This window comes from Symphalangus syndactylus, chromosome 18, assembly GCF_028878055.3.
Source record: "Symphalangus syndactylus isolate Jambi chromosome 18, NHGRI_mSymSyn1-v2.1_pri, whole genome shotgun sequence".
Classification (NCBI taxonomy): Eukaryota; Metazoa; Chordata; class Mammalia; order Primates; family Hylobatidae; genus Symphalangus; species Symphalangus syndactylus.
This window is the reverse complement of record NC_072440.2, coordinates 101,638,806-101,652,973: the sequence shown is the minus strand read 5'-3', so window position 1 is coordinate 101,652,973 and position 14,168 is coordinate 101,638,806. Positions and strand designations below refer to the sequence as shown.

The following is a 14,168-nucleotide window of genomic DNA, read 5'->3' as shown; positions in this document are numbered from 1 at the left end:
TTTTTGAGATGGAGTCTCGCTCTGTTGCCCAGGCTGGAGTACAGTGGGGCGATCTTGGCTCACTGCAACCTCTGCCTCCCAGGTTCGGGCGATTCTCCCGCCTCAGCCTCCTGAGTACTTGGGATTACAGGCATGCGCCACCACTCTCGGCTAATTTTGTATTTTTAGTAGAGACAGGGTTTCACCATGTTGGCCAGGCTGGTCTTGAACTCCTAACCTCAGGTGGTCCTCCAGCTTCGGCCTTTCAAAGTGCTGGGATTACAGGCGTGAGCCACCGTGCCTGGTCTATATTAGTTCTTATAGATTTTCAGTTACTCTCCTGAGTTTCTCAGGCAGAGAAACTTATATCATCTGCAAATAATGACAGCCTGCTTCCCCTATCCAACACTTACTGCTTTCTCATACTGTATTGGCTCCACCTAGAAGTGACAGCTTCTAAGGTTTGTAGGGAAAACAAAAACAAAAAAGCTAAGCATTAAAAAAAAATTAAAAAATTAAATTACCTAAAACCAAATCAGACAAAAAAAAAAAAAAAAAAACCCTAGTTTTAACATTCTGGTATACACCCAGCCCTCTTCCTATGACTATACTTGTGTTCACTGTTTTTCTGATAACAATGTGGTAACACTCTATAGGCAACAGTATGGCTCCCTTTTACATTGACAGGTGCATTTGGACCACCTTTTCCTAGTAATGAATATGCTTCTGCAACATAATTCCTAAAGGCTGAATAACATGTATGCCATTGATGAATATTTTTTTCATCTGTAAAATAAATACAATAACAGTGCCTATAGCAAAGGGCTGTCATATTAAATAAGTTAATACATGTAAAGAACTTAGACCCAGAACCTGGCAAATAGAAAGCACTATCTGTCAGCTATTATTTCTACTAAGCTTTATTTAATCAATATCCTCAGGCTCTTTCTAAGCTTATTATTAGCAGTGCTGTGATGGACGTCCCAGGCTGAGGAGAGTGAGCAATGTATGCTCTGGGCATGCAGGCAGACATTTAACCTGAGGTTATGTTTTCTATAGGGCAATGTAGCAATGTACCAAAAACCTTCAAAATATGTATGCTATTTAATCCAGAAATTCAGGTTCTAGGTATCTTTTCTCAGGAAATAATCATAAAACTGTAAATGGATGTATAATAGTGAAAACTCTTCTGATTGTTTTAAATGTAGAAATTAGGCAAACAGGAACAAGAAAATATTAAAAAAACACTTGCTTCCCTCCACCAGAGAATTCAAAGCACACCTCTGTGGACTTTGTGGTGGACTCCCGGTTCTATCACTAGATTCTACAAAAGTGGAATATAAATTCCTGTAGTGTAATTGTTTTAATAAAATCGTACAGCAACTAAAGAAATAAGGCCTTCTGTATAGTATTTGGGAAAGAAATTCTATCGGGCTGACTCACTAGTGAGCTTTTACAGGAGAGGATCTTTATGAAAAGCAATCATGGAAAGTACAATTGCAGATACACTGTAGCAATTTATTTCAATTTAACATGGATACACCACTTAAATTAAAAGTTGATGAACATTTACATTGCAAATTAATTTCTACTTACTCTGAATCTGCTGTGACACTGTTTAAGGCGCAATCTAACAGGCCAACTCTGTTTCGAGTTCTTGGGTCCCAGCACTCCACTCTACCCTAAGCAAATGAAAAACAATTTTAAATAAAAGCTGTAGAAGGCCGGGCATGGTGGCTCATGCCTGTAATCCCAGCACTTTGGGAGGCCGAGGTGGGCTGATCACCTGAGGCCAGGAGTTTGAGTCCAGTCTGACCAACATGGCAAAACCCCGTTTCTACTAAAAATACAAAAAATTAGCCGGGTATGTGGTGCACGCCTGGAATCCAGCTACTTGGGAGGCTAAGGCAGAAGAACTGCTTGAATCCGGGAGGTGGAGGTTGCAGTGAGCCGAGATTGTGCCACTGCACACCAGTCTGAGCGACAGAGCAAAACTCCATCTCAAAAAAAAAAAAAAAGCTGCTAAGAAATCCTTAAAACACATACAAAAATAAACCACATTAACATTGTTTATTTCGTAGAAAAAGTCCTTATTTTTAAGAAATCCATTTTCAAGTATTTAGAGAAGAAATATAATGTCTGTAACTTATTTTCAAAAGGTTCAAAAAACATTTTTAATACATGTACATTTTTATAGGAAAAGAAAATGCAAAATATATATAAGTTATCACTAAACTTTTACAAAGATGTGAACTTTTTAAAAATAAAAAGCTGGGGAAAATTTTTTTTTAATGAAAAGAATCCCAGCCAGGCGCGGTAGCCACACCTGTAATCCTAGCACTTTGGGAGGCCAAGATGGGCGGATCACGAGGTCAGGAGATCGAGACCATCCTGGCTAACACAGTGAAACCCTGTCTCTACTAAAAAATACAAAAAATTAGCCGGGCATGGTGGTGGGCGCTTGTAGTCCCAGCTACCTGGGAGGCGGAGGCAAGAGAATGGCATGAACCCGGGAGGCTGGAGCTTGCAGTGAGCCGAGATCGCGCCACTGCACTCCAGCCTGGGTGACAAAGCGAGACTCCGTCTCAAAAAAACAAAACAAAACAAAATTAGCCAGGCGTAGTGGCGCATGCCCATAATCCCAACTACTAGGAGGCTGAAGCAGGAGAATCGCTTGAACCTGGGAGGCGGACATTGCAGTGAGCCGAGTGCAGCCTGGGAAACAAAGCAAGACTCCGTCTCAAAAAAAAACAGAATGGAGAAACTGTAGTACGTCCATTTAAACTGAATATTAGCCATTACAAAGAATGATGTGAATATACATGTACTAGAATTGTGTCCACAAAGAAGCAATTTATTTTTTTAAATGAGGGGTTGTTGTTTGTGTGTTTGAGACAAGGTCTTGTTCAGTCGCTCAGCTGGAGTGCAGAGCACAATCACAGCGTACTGCAGCCTCCACCTTGTGGGCTCAATCCATCCTCTCACCTCAGCTTCCCCAGTAGCTGCGTCTATGGTATGCACCACGCCTGTCTAATTTTTGGATTTTTGGTAAAGAGGTGTCGCCATGTTGCCCAAGCTGGTCTCGAACTCCTAGACTCAAGCATTGCACCCACTCGCACTTCCAAAGAGCTGGGATGACAGACGTGAGCCACCACACCCAGCCAACATTTATGTTTTTAAAAAAATGCTTGTACAAACAAAAACCTGAGAGGATACAGAGCAAATTATTAACAGTGTTTACTTAAGGAAACAGGAATAGGACAGGGCAGAAGGGAATTACACTTCTCACTTTGTATTCTTGTCTATCATTTGACTTTGTAATGATAAAACAAAAACATAAACAAAGATGTTTTAAGATTGTTTAATATATTAACTACCTTAAAAGCAAAACTTTGGATATACTTATGAGGTTCTGACCTCATTAATCTTTTAATATTATTACAAGTATGTATGTTGCAAAGATGAACAAAGGAAGGGAAACCTTTTTAAACTACAGCAGGTAATTCCAAATGGTCTAGTCTTCTATGTCTTCTCAAAATGAGTTAATAAACTTTATGGAGATAAAAAAGAAAAGCTGCATTCCAAAAACACAAAATGGGTATGCAGGTTAACTTCCGGTGTAAATACAAAATGTATTTTTAGGCACACTGATTTTCTATTACCTAAATTTGAATATTTCCATTGCCAAACCTCCACTCTTAGGCACTTCAAAAAGCACAAAATGCAAACATTTAGTTTGACAACAATATTATGATAACTAAGAACTAAAGAAGAAACTAAAATCTGAGATACAATATCAAAATCAATGTAAAATGAATTTGTTAAGCCTGATCTGACGATGCTTATGAAACTGCAAGCTGCTAATAATCAAGGAATTTCAGGAAGCCCAGTCTTTGGGCATCCCTACCTCCTACCACTTCAACATGTCCTAGGCTGGTCTTAAACCAGCTGCTGAAAGAGCAGCACGTTCTAATACATAACTTCTCTCAGAGAGCACATTGCCTGGTGTCTAGCCTAGACTGCCCTGTAAGGACCCTAAAAACTATTTTCTCAGGGAAACTTGTAAAACTTCCCCTTGGTAATCTCAAGTAACCTGACTACCAAGAGAAAGCTTGATTTAGACATAATAGTATTCAAACACATTCAACATAGTTTTACATAATATCTGTCAGATCAAACTCAGTGTCCCATTTCAAATCTTAATCTTTTCTTAAAATACAACTTCAACTTCTATGTTAGACTCTGGGGGTACATGCAGGTTTGTTACGCTGGTATATTGCATAGTGCTGAGGTTTGCAGTATGACTGATCCCATCACCCAGGCAGTGAGCACAGTAGCCAACAGTTAGTTTTCAACCCTTGCCTCCCTCCCTCCCTTCCCCATCCAGTAATCCCCAGTGTCTAGTGTTGTCATCTTTATGGCCATGAGTACCCAATGGTTAGCTCCCACTCATAAGTGAGAACACGCAGTATTTGGTTTTCTGTTCCTGTCTTAATTCACTTAGGGTAACAGCCTCCAGCTGCATCCATGTTGCTGCAAAGAACATGCTTTCATTCTTTTTTGTGGCTGCATTAATCTCTCAACATAAAAATAATTTGAGTAAAAAAAAAATCATTAATTCCATCCGTATGAAACTCGTTTAATAAATTATAGTAAAAACAACAGAATGCTATCTGTAAACTATCATTTCTTTTTTTGAGATGGAGTCTCGCTCTGTCACCCAGGCAGGAGTGCAGTGGCCCAATCTTCGTTCACTGCAACCTCCGTCCCTCCTGCCTCAGCCTCCCGAGTAGCTGGGATTACAGGTGTGTGCCACCACACCCGGCTAATTTTTGTAATTTTAGTAGAGATGGTGTTTCGCCATATTGGCCAGGCTGGTCTCAAACTCCTGATCTCAAGTGATCTGCCTGCCTTGGCCTCCCAAAGTGCTAGGATTAGTGAGCCACTGTGCCTGGCCTGTAAATTTTTTTAAAATCAGTGTAGCATTGTAAGTAATTATAAGTACCAATAAGATGTATATTATATACTGTTATGTCTAAAAAAAAAAATGCAAATAGAGAACTACAGTAGAATACACTTTCAGTTTGGTAAACCACTTTTAAAAATATATATGTACACATATGCATATTGGCATATAGCACTTAGGAAAAAATCTGAAAGGATACTGCTCCAAACCATTCAAGTGTTACCTCTGGGGTGTAGGATTTGGTGACTGGAAGGTATAAAAGGGCACTTTTTAAAATTACATGCTTCTGACATATTTGCATTTTTAAAAACTATGAGTATTTATCATTGTTTTAAGTGAAAAATGCAAATCTACAAAAAAATTATTGGTAAGTGTGAAGGACATTGATTCAAAGACATTATCATTTAAAATAAAAATATTGTGTACATTCATCTCAATATTTACAGAATGCTACTCTACAGGATGTTCAAGCTATCACCTCATTATCATCCTGCTCTAAGGAATCAAGCAACTCAGTCTTTAAATAAAAATTCCAATCAAATATAAAACAAATATTCTAAAAAATAAAGTCAACATATGCTTACCTCTATGGTGCCTGTGGCAAACAAGCCATGCACTGAATTTATGTCACAAACATTATTCTCCCTAACACGGGAAAGCAGTAAGAGAGAAAGTATTAGTTAGCACCTACTTGAGTGGGGAAGGAATATTAAATAAATAAACAGTCAACCCAAATTCTGGGGAGAAAGAAGACACACAGATTCTCTCTCACTAATCTGCGAATGGAAAACACCAAGGTATGAAAGGGTTAAGTGCCTGGCTCACAGTCACTGCAGTTTCTGATCCCCAGGGTGACAACTCTACCTGCTAGGTGACAAACAAGGAGGGACTTCCTTCTGAAATACTATTCCACTACCGTGAGAAGAAAGGGTCACTCTATTTTTTCAAGGTATTTTCTTCCAAGGCAGGTAACATTCTTAAAAGAACACACACTATCACCATGACAATCCTGAGCCTTGACAAGCTTGTCCTGGGTACATCACTCTAAGTCTCATTTTCTTTCTCTGTAAAATGGATATTTCACCTACCTCAGAGGGTTGTTATGGGGATTAAATGAAAAAGAATGCAAAGTGTTCAGCAGTGTCTGGGGTACAAAGGACATTCAATATAATGCATTGTGAAGTTACTACTACAAGTTTTTTAAAATAAAAATAAAAGCATTTCTAGCCAATGTGAAATAAAAAAATATTGGAGTTTACTTGGTTCTTATTATCACGTTTGCCTAACCTTTAAAAATCCTCTCAAAGCACTAAGAAAAATTCAGCAAGCTCTTCATATACACAGTGAGAAGTAATCCAGCTTCCACCCTTGACTAGTTGTGTGGCCTTGGGCAAACTACTTACCTCTCTGAGCCTCAGCTGCCCTATCTGTAAAACGGTACTTACCACAAAAATCTGTTCTAAGTTTAAAATGAGTTAATAAAAGTAAAATGACTGAATAACACCTGGCACAAAGTAAGTGCTTTCCTATTGTGTTTATCACTATTATTTGTTGTGATGATGATGATGGATTCATTCCTAAAAACTCTTGCTGCATAATATGTATGTGTAGACTATAACGTATGATAAAACGGAACCTTCAAAAACCTTAAATGTCCGCTAGCAAAGCATAAAAATTTAAAAATGGCACTCCAAATTAATTCAAAATTTCTCCACAGGAGAAAATATCACAAAACTATGAATGTAAATTTAAAGAACACTGCAAGTAATAATAATAAACTGAGTATTTTTAACAGACTTAAATTTGAGTATATGAAAAAAGCCTTTATTTAATTTTTAAAGTAATCACCAGATCTTTCAGTGAACTTTCTGTTTAAGAATAAATTCAACAGTACTTTTTAACTAAGTTGCTGGGAGTTATGCTTAATTGCAGTAGTTACTTGCTAACAAACTGAGCATGTGGCTCCACCTCCTGGTCAAAATGTATATAGCAGAACTACTAAAACTACTCACGCGGCATCAGTTTGTAGAGGATTCAGGTATCGTCCTTGTTCTAAGTTTAACCTATAAACTTCAGAACTGTAAAGTAATAAAGAAAGTTAAAAACTTGCTAAACTACAATGAAACTTTAAGTAAATATAAATTTTACAAATATATATCACTCATAAGCCATCACTTCCTTTTGTAAAACTGATACAAAATTGTATTCTAAATCTGAAAAATATTCACTTTATGAATTGTTCATGTATAAAGGTGATTTAAACCACTTATGTGCCAAGGAAATATTATGAAGTCATTACGTAGAATACTATTTACAAATAAGATGGAGAATACAAGATCCAAAAGTACACGTAATGTATCTACATATGTATATAAGAAAGGACTAGAAGGAAACATAATAAGGATTCTCTCTGGGTGGTATAATTATGGCTGAATTTTTTCTTTTTTCTTTTTTTTTTTTTGAGATGGAGTTTTGCTCTTGTTGCCCAGGTTGGAGTGCAATAGTGCAATCTCAGCTCACAGGCGCCCGTCACTACACCTGGCTAATTTTTTGTATTTTTAATAAAGACAGGGTTTCACCATGTTGGCCAGGCTGGTCTTGAACTCCTGACCTCAGGTGATCTGCCCACCTCAGCCTCCCAAAGTGCTGGATTACAAGCATAAGCCACTGTGCTCAGCCTGAATTTTTTCTTTTCTATATTTTCCCAATTTTCTAAAATGAGTATGTATTTGTCTACATATATATATATATTTTATATACATATATAATGTATTTTATATACATATATAATGTATTTTATATACATATATAATGTATTTTATATATACACACACATACACACAGCCAAATATCTGGTCAAATGCTACCTTTTTGATGACTATAAAAATAATACAGGGCTGGGCAAGGTGGCTCACACCTGTGATCCCAACACTTTGGGAGGCTGAGGTGGGCGGATCACAAGGTCAAGAGACCGAGACCATCCTGGCCAATATGGTGAAACCCTGTTTCTACTAAAAATACAAAAATTAGCTGGGCGTGGCGGCACGTGCCTGTAATCCCAGCTACTCAGGAGGCTGGAACAGGAGAATCTCTTGAACGGGGAGGCGGAGGTTGCAGTGAGCAGAGACTGCACCACTGCACTCCAGCCTGGCGACAGAGCTAGACTCCATCTCAAAAAATAATAATAATACAATACGGGCCAGGTACAGTAGCTCACACCTGTAATCCCAACATTGTATGAGGCCAAAGCAAGAGGATCACTGAGCCCAGGAGTTCAAGACCAGCCTGGGAAACATAGTGAGACCCCATCTTTATAAAAAACTAAAAATAAAACCAAAAAGGTACTTAGAATAAAAAGTTTTGAAATACTGTGCAATAGGGCTAAGAAACTGACTTTATCAACTAAATTATACATGTATCTCTCCAAATTTAGCACCATACTAACAGAAGCCAAAGATATAACTCCTAAATGAGTCAGTCATGTAGGAATTATACCCTTTAAGCAACTTAAAAGCAAAGATCATGTCTTATTCTTCTTTAAAGAAATTAGTCCTTCAAATACTGCTGTATTTCCACGGGAAAAAAAAGGGATGTTTCTATTGAAATTTATTAAATTTTTGCCTACAATTTATCTTGTTAAATATTGTAGATAAATTGCTAATACTAATAGCCAAAAAGATACACTAATGGCTTTGATAAAAAACAAAACAAAACAAAACAAAACAAAAAACAGGGCCAGGCACCATGGCTCATGTCTGTAATCCCAGCACTTTGGGAGGCCGAGGTGGGCGGATCACCTGAGGTCAGGAGTTCGAGACCAGCCTGGCCAACAAGGTGAAACATCGCCTCTACTAAAAATACAAAAATTAGCTGGGCGTGGTGACGGGTGCCCGTAGTCTCAGCTACTCAGGAGGCTGGGGCAGGAGAATCACTTGAACCTGGTAGGCAGAGGTGGCAGTGAGCCAAGATCGTACCACTGCATTCCAGCCTGGGCGACAGTGAGACTCCCTCTCAAAAAAAAACAAAAACCAGAAAAACAAAACAAAACAAAACAAAAAACATGGGTAGGTAGTGGTGCTCTGAAGTTATGACATCTGTCCTAATTAGTTTCTTAAATACATTTACTACTTAATGGTTTTGAAACAACTGTTTAATTTTTAAATTTTTGAAAACTTGCTAATAACCTTTTGTTCAGAATTTAGTAGATTAATGTAGGACATCAACTACATAATGAAAGATGCTTTAAATGCTTTTGTCATTTCATGCAAATCAAATTAAGTCAAACTATCAAATTACCAAAAATAATAATAAAGCCCTCTCCCGATTTTTTTAAACTAGAGCCCAAAACCACATATGACCTATTAATCACAAAGTGATCAGATAGAAACTGATTACTGACATGAAGCAAACTTAAAGTAGAGACAGAAATCTAGAAGATAAACAGATAAATAAAACAACACCATGTCTCATAAATTGTGGCAACTGGGCTAAACTGAAAAGGCTCACACACTTCCCATCAGTATTTTCTAATGAGGCAGGTAACTATCACAGATATTTTTAACATTAGAAAATATTGTATTAAGCAAAACAACAGTTGTTAAAACAGTATATGGTACTCATAAGTAAATCAATATGTAGAAAATAGAATTTTTTGCCTATCCTGTGTTTTCTACTTTTTTTTTTTTTACAAGAGCCACATATCACTTTTTTTATTAAAGCAAGTTATCTAAACAGAGAAAATGTACAACAAATTTAGGAACAGAAGTTGGTTGTTTCAGGAGCTGAAAAGGGGGAAAAGGGACTAGATCCAATACCTTGCACCAACAAAGTACAAGTCACAGGATGAAGAGTGGTAAGAGAAATCTCTCCCAAACTTTGGTATTCTGGTTTTGTAGTAAAAACCTGATTGCGAATGAAATTCAATGTATCTATCATTATGTAAGAAGACAATCTGAAAACAAAACAAAAAAATTAGTTTGCTTAGGTTTCTAGTTAGGTGTTTACTTCATTATCCCTAAAAAACTGGCAAACCAAGGAAAACTCTTACCTCTCTCTCACTTTTTCTATCTAAACACACATGTCCATGCACACACTCTCCACTGGGATTAAAAATGAAAACTCTCCATCGGCTCCTTAATGCCTCTCTGTATCCTGATAGCTTTTCTGCAAACCTTACCCACTAATTAAAGACGTGAAACAAACACCCTTCATTTATGTGGCACCAGCGTGTTATAACATAGAGCACTCTCATGGTACCCTCAATGATCAGTTTCCTCTTTCACTTGGGAACACATTTAAATAATCCTGGCCGGGCATGGTGGCTCACGCCTGTAATCCCAGCACTTTGGGAGGACGAGGCAGGTGGGTCACCTGAGGTAGGGAGTTTGAGACCAGCCTGACCAACATGGAGAAACCCCGTCTCTACTAAAAATACAAAATTAGCTGGGCATGGTGGCGCATGCCTGTAATCCCAGCTACTCAGGAGGCTGAGGCAGGAGAATCGCTTGAACCCGGGAGGCGGAGGATGCAGTGAGCCGAGATTGTGCCGTTGAACTCCAGCCTGGGCAACAAGAGTGAAACTCTGTCTCAAAAAGTAAAAAACAAAAAATAATAATAATCCCACCATTATCACACAAGTTATGATAAACTCCTTGTATACATTTGACTTTAGTGTACTAAAGGGGTATCTTAAACATCAACAGATGGTATGTAAAGGCAAATTTGTCAGTATTTAGAGAAAATACATTCTAAAATTACATGTTCCAAAACGTATGATAAATGATACCACAGACAAAAGGATAAGCTGTACCCCATAGTTTCCAAAACTGAAAATATAAAGCCATGTCAGCTAAGAAAATTCAATTTTCTTTCAAGATGCCATTTGACATCACTAAAAATGTTTCATTTTAAATTCAAGAGTTTACTAACAATTTTATAACTGTTGAAAGTGACTATAAGAGTTGAAAGATGGGTCGGGGGCAGTGGCTCACGCCTGTAATCCCAACACTTTGGGAGGCCAAGTCAGGCAGATCACTTGAGGTCAGAAGTTTGAGACCAGCCTGGCCAACCTGGTAAAACCATATCTCTACTAAAAACACAAAAATTAGCCAGATGTGGAGGCGCATGCTTGTAGTCTCAGCTACTCAGGAGGCAGAGGCAGGAGAATCACTTGAACTCGGGAGGTTGATGCTGCAGTGAGCTGAAATTACGCCACTGCCCCTCCAGCCTGGGTGACAGAGCAAGCCCCTGTCTCCAAAAAAAAGAGTTGAAAGATGGACTAACGGCACCAAAAAAAAAAAAAAAGAAATCTACTTAGCTATATTTTGAACTGTTTCAGAATATACCACAACCATTTGCAAAGTTAAAAAAAATCAAACATACAATCCTGCTAGTTTGCTTTTCACATATAAATAAGAAAATGAAAGCAACCTGGCAAATAAATCTAGGTTAAATGTAATAATCAGAATCACAAATCTAGAATATAAGATGATATAAAAGATGACTGCTGCCAATTCTTAAAAATATAAATAAGGTTTCATATATGATATGAAAAATTAACTTTGATATTAGATTGGCCAAAGGCTATCTGTATCATTGCATTAATATTAATAAAAAATGATGGGTTACATTTTATTACACAGCCATTTTTGTTTAACAATGGAACTACACAGCCATTTTAGTTTAACAAGAAAAATATCATAAAACTGCTTATCATAAAAATAAATTCCACTCACTCATTGCTTGGGTCTAGTCAGTACAAACCAATGCTATAAAACATACCTTTGAGTAGTCATCAGACAAAATTTCAAAGGTGACAACTGAAAAACAAGAAATAGGAAAAATACAATTATCAATTAACATTCTTAATAACAATGCAAACTTCATGAGCGAATTCAACACAGAAATTATACACATACCAGTTTTTTTTCTGCCTCTACGTGAAACAAGAAGAAAATTGTCATAGTATATTGTCCCAAAACACCAACAAAACTTAAAAGCCTCATAATTTCTCAATACACATCAACTAGATTTCTTGTAGAACTGAAAGCAAATTCACAAAATATAATGACTTCTAAATTCTGACACTTTCTGAGATGTTGAAAACAAAATAATTTTAAAGACTTTCAAATATACATTAAAGAACAAAAAAACTGTCACTTAACAAAAAAGATAACAGTCATTTTTTACCCATTCATATCTACCTGATAAACAAAAAGAACGAAAAATAGCCATTATTAGTGGCACACACAGTTTCTATTGTTTTCAATAAACAAAGATATAGAAAGACCCTATCACTATGGGAAAAAAAAAAAAACAAACAGAAAAAAAATTAGCCAGGAATGGTGGTGCACGCCAGTGGTCCCAGCTATTTGGGAGGCTGAGGTAGGAGGATCTCTTGAGCCTGGGTAGTTGAGGCTGCAGTGAGCTGTGATCATAACACTGCACTCCAGCCTGGGTGACAGAAAAAGATCCTGTTTCTAAAAAGTAAAAATAAAAAAAAAACAACAAAGGGTGAAACAAGTTGGGAGACTATGCATATAATTCCACAGACCATATATCCCATTAACTCCTTTCCCCTCAATCCCAAATTCTAGGCCAACCGATAAAAGCACTTGAACTTTCCCATTTTAACTTGACTTCAGTGCCATTCAAAATTCTAAGAATGACCCCCAGTGACCTTTACCCTTGTATAACCCCCTTCCCTTGAGAGTGTAGGTGGAAACTGTGAATTGATAAGACATTGCTCCCATGATTACATTACATTTTATGGCAAAGGGGAGATTTATAATCATATGAGCCCTTTAAAAGCAGAGTTTCAGCTGGGTGCAGTGGCTCACGCCTGTAATCCCAGCACTTTGGGAGGCCGAGGTGGGCGGATCACGAGGTCAGGAGTTCAAGACCAGCCTGACCAACATGGTGAAATCCGTCTCTACTAAAAATACCAAAATTAGCTGGGCATGGTGAAGTGCGCCTGTAATCCCAGCCACCCAGGAGGCTAAGGCAGGAGAATCGCTTGAATCTGGGAGGTGGAGTTTACAGTGAGCCAAGATCGTGCCTCTGCATTCCAGCCTGGGCAACAGAGCAAGACTCCGTCTCATAAATAAATAAATAAATAAATAAAAGCAGAGTTTCTCTGGCTGGCAGCAGAAGAAAAAGTCAGAGAGATCCAAAACACAAGGGGCTGGGTGCAGTGGCTCATGCCTGGAATCCCAGCACTCTGGGAGACCAAAGCAAAAGGATGGCTGAGGCCAGGAGTTTGAGACCAGCCTGGGCAACATGGCTAGACTCCATCTCTACAAAAAATTATAAAATTAGTGGGGCGTGGTGGCTCGCATCTGTAGTTCCAGCTACCTGGGAGGCTAAGGTAGGAGGATCACTTGAGCTCAGGAGTTCAAGGCTACAGTAAACTATGATCATGCCACAACACTCCAGGCTGGGCAACTAGATCCTACCTGGAAAGAAAAAGAAAGAAAGGAAAGAAAGAAAAGAAAGGAAGGAAGGAAGGAAGGAAGGAAGGAAGGAAGGAAGGAAGGAAGGAAGGAAAAGAAATACAAGGAGGATCTGATGAGCTGTTGCTGGCTTGAAGGTGGAGGTGAGCGGGTGATGAGAAATGCATGCAGCCTCTAGAAGCCTAGAGTGGCCCCCAGCTGACAGCCAGAAGGAAATGGGAACCCCAATCCTATAACCGCAACAAACTGAATTCTGACAACGACCTGAGTGTATGTGGAAGCAAATTCTTTTTTATTTTTTATTATTTTCGGGGTTGGGGAGGGTGCTTTCTCTGAAAACCAGAAAAGCTGCTAGTCAATTCTAAAAGAACTACAAACTAACTAGTGGAAGCATATTCTTGCCCAGCACCTCCAAGTTAGAGCTCCACCTGGTCAACACCCTGACCTCCTCTCTGAGCACAGAACCTGCACAGACTTAAGATCTGCACAACTGTGAGCTACTAAATGGAAGTTTTAAGCTATCGAGATTCTAGTACAGTAATTTGTTATATAGCAATAAAAAACTAATTACAAACCTTTCTCATTTTAAAACCAGAAAAGCAGACAAACATAAAAAGCCATTTTCATGAATTCAAATTTAGCTTTTTACTCACCTTCTGAATCTAAACACCTTTCAAACTTCAAGGATAATTGATAGGTGTCATAACATCGAACCCGAGGTTTATATGTTCCTACAAAAAATTAATGTGATGTAAAACCTAAAGACATACTTT

General features: G+C 38.1%; 1 protein-coding gene across 4 annotated transcripts in view; it reads right to left on the bottom strand.

Moving 5' to 3' along the window:
* NOL10 (nucleolar protein 10) overlaps window positions 1-14,168 on the bottom strand; it is a 116,716-nt gene that overhangs the window by 88,320 nt on the left and 14,228 nt on the right. For 3 of the 4 annotated variants that reach the window (XM_055251698.2, XM_055251700.2, XM_063623964.1), the window contains exons 4-9: window positions 14,049-14,126; window positions 11,726-11,763; window positions 9,760-9,896; window positions 6,958-7,023; window positions 5,530-5,590; window positions 1,576-1,661 (exon numbers count right to left, since the gene is read on the bottom strand). In XM_055251698.2, the coding sequence (XP_055107673.2) occupies window positions 1,576-1,661; window positions 5,530-5,590; window positions 6,958-7,023; window positions 9,760-9,896; window positions 11,726-11,763; window positions 14,049-14,126 (466 nt within the window). The remainder of the gene's footprint in view (window positions 1-1,575; window positions 1,662-5,529; window positions 5,591-6,957; window positions 7,024-9,759; window positions 9,897-11,725; window positions 11,764-14,048; window positions 14,127-14,168) is intronic. The other variant, XM_055251699.2, reaches the window with a different exon arrangement.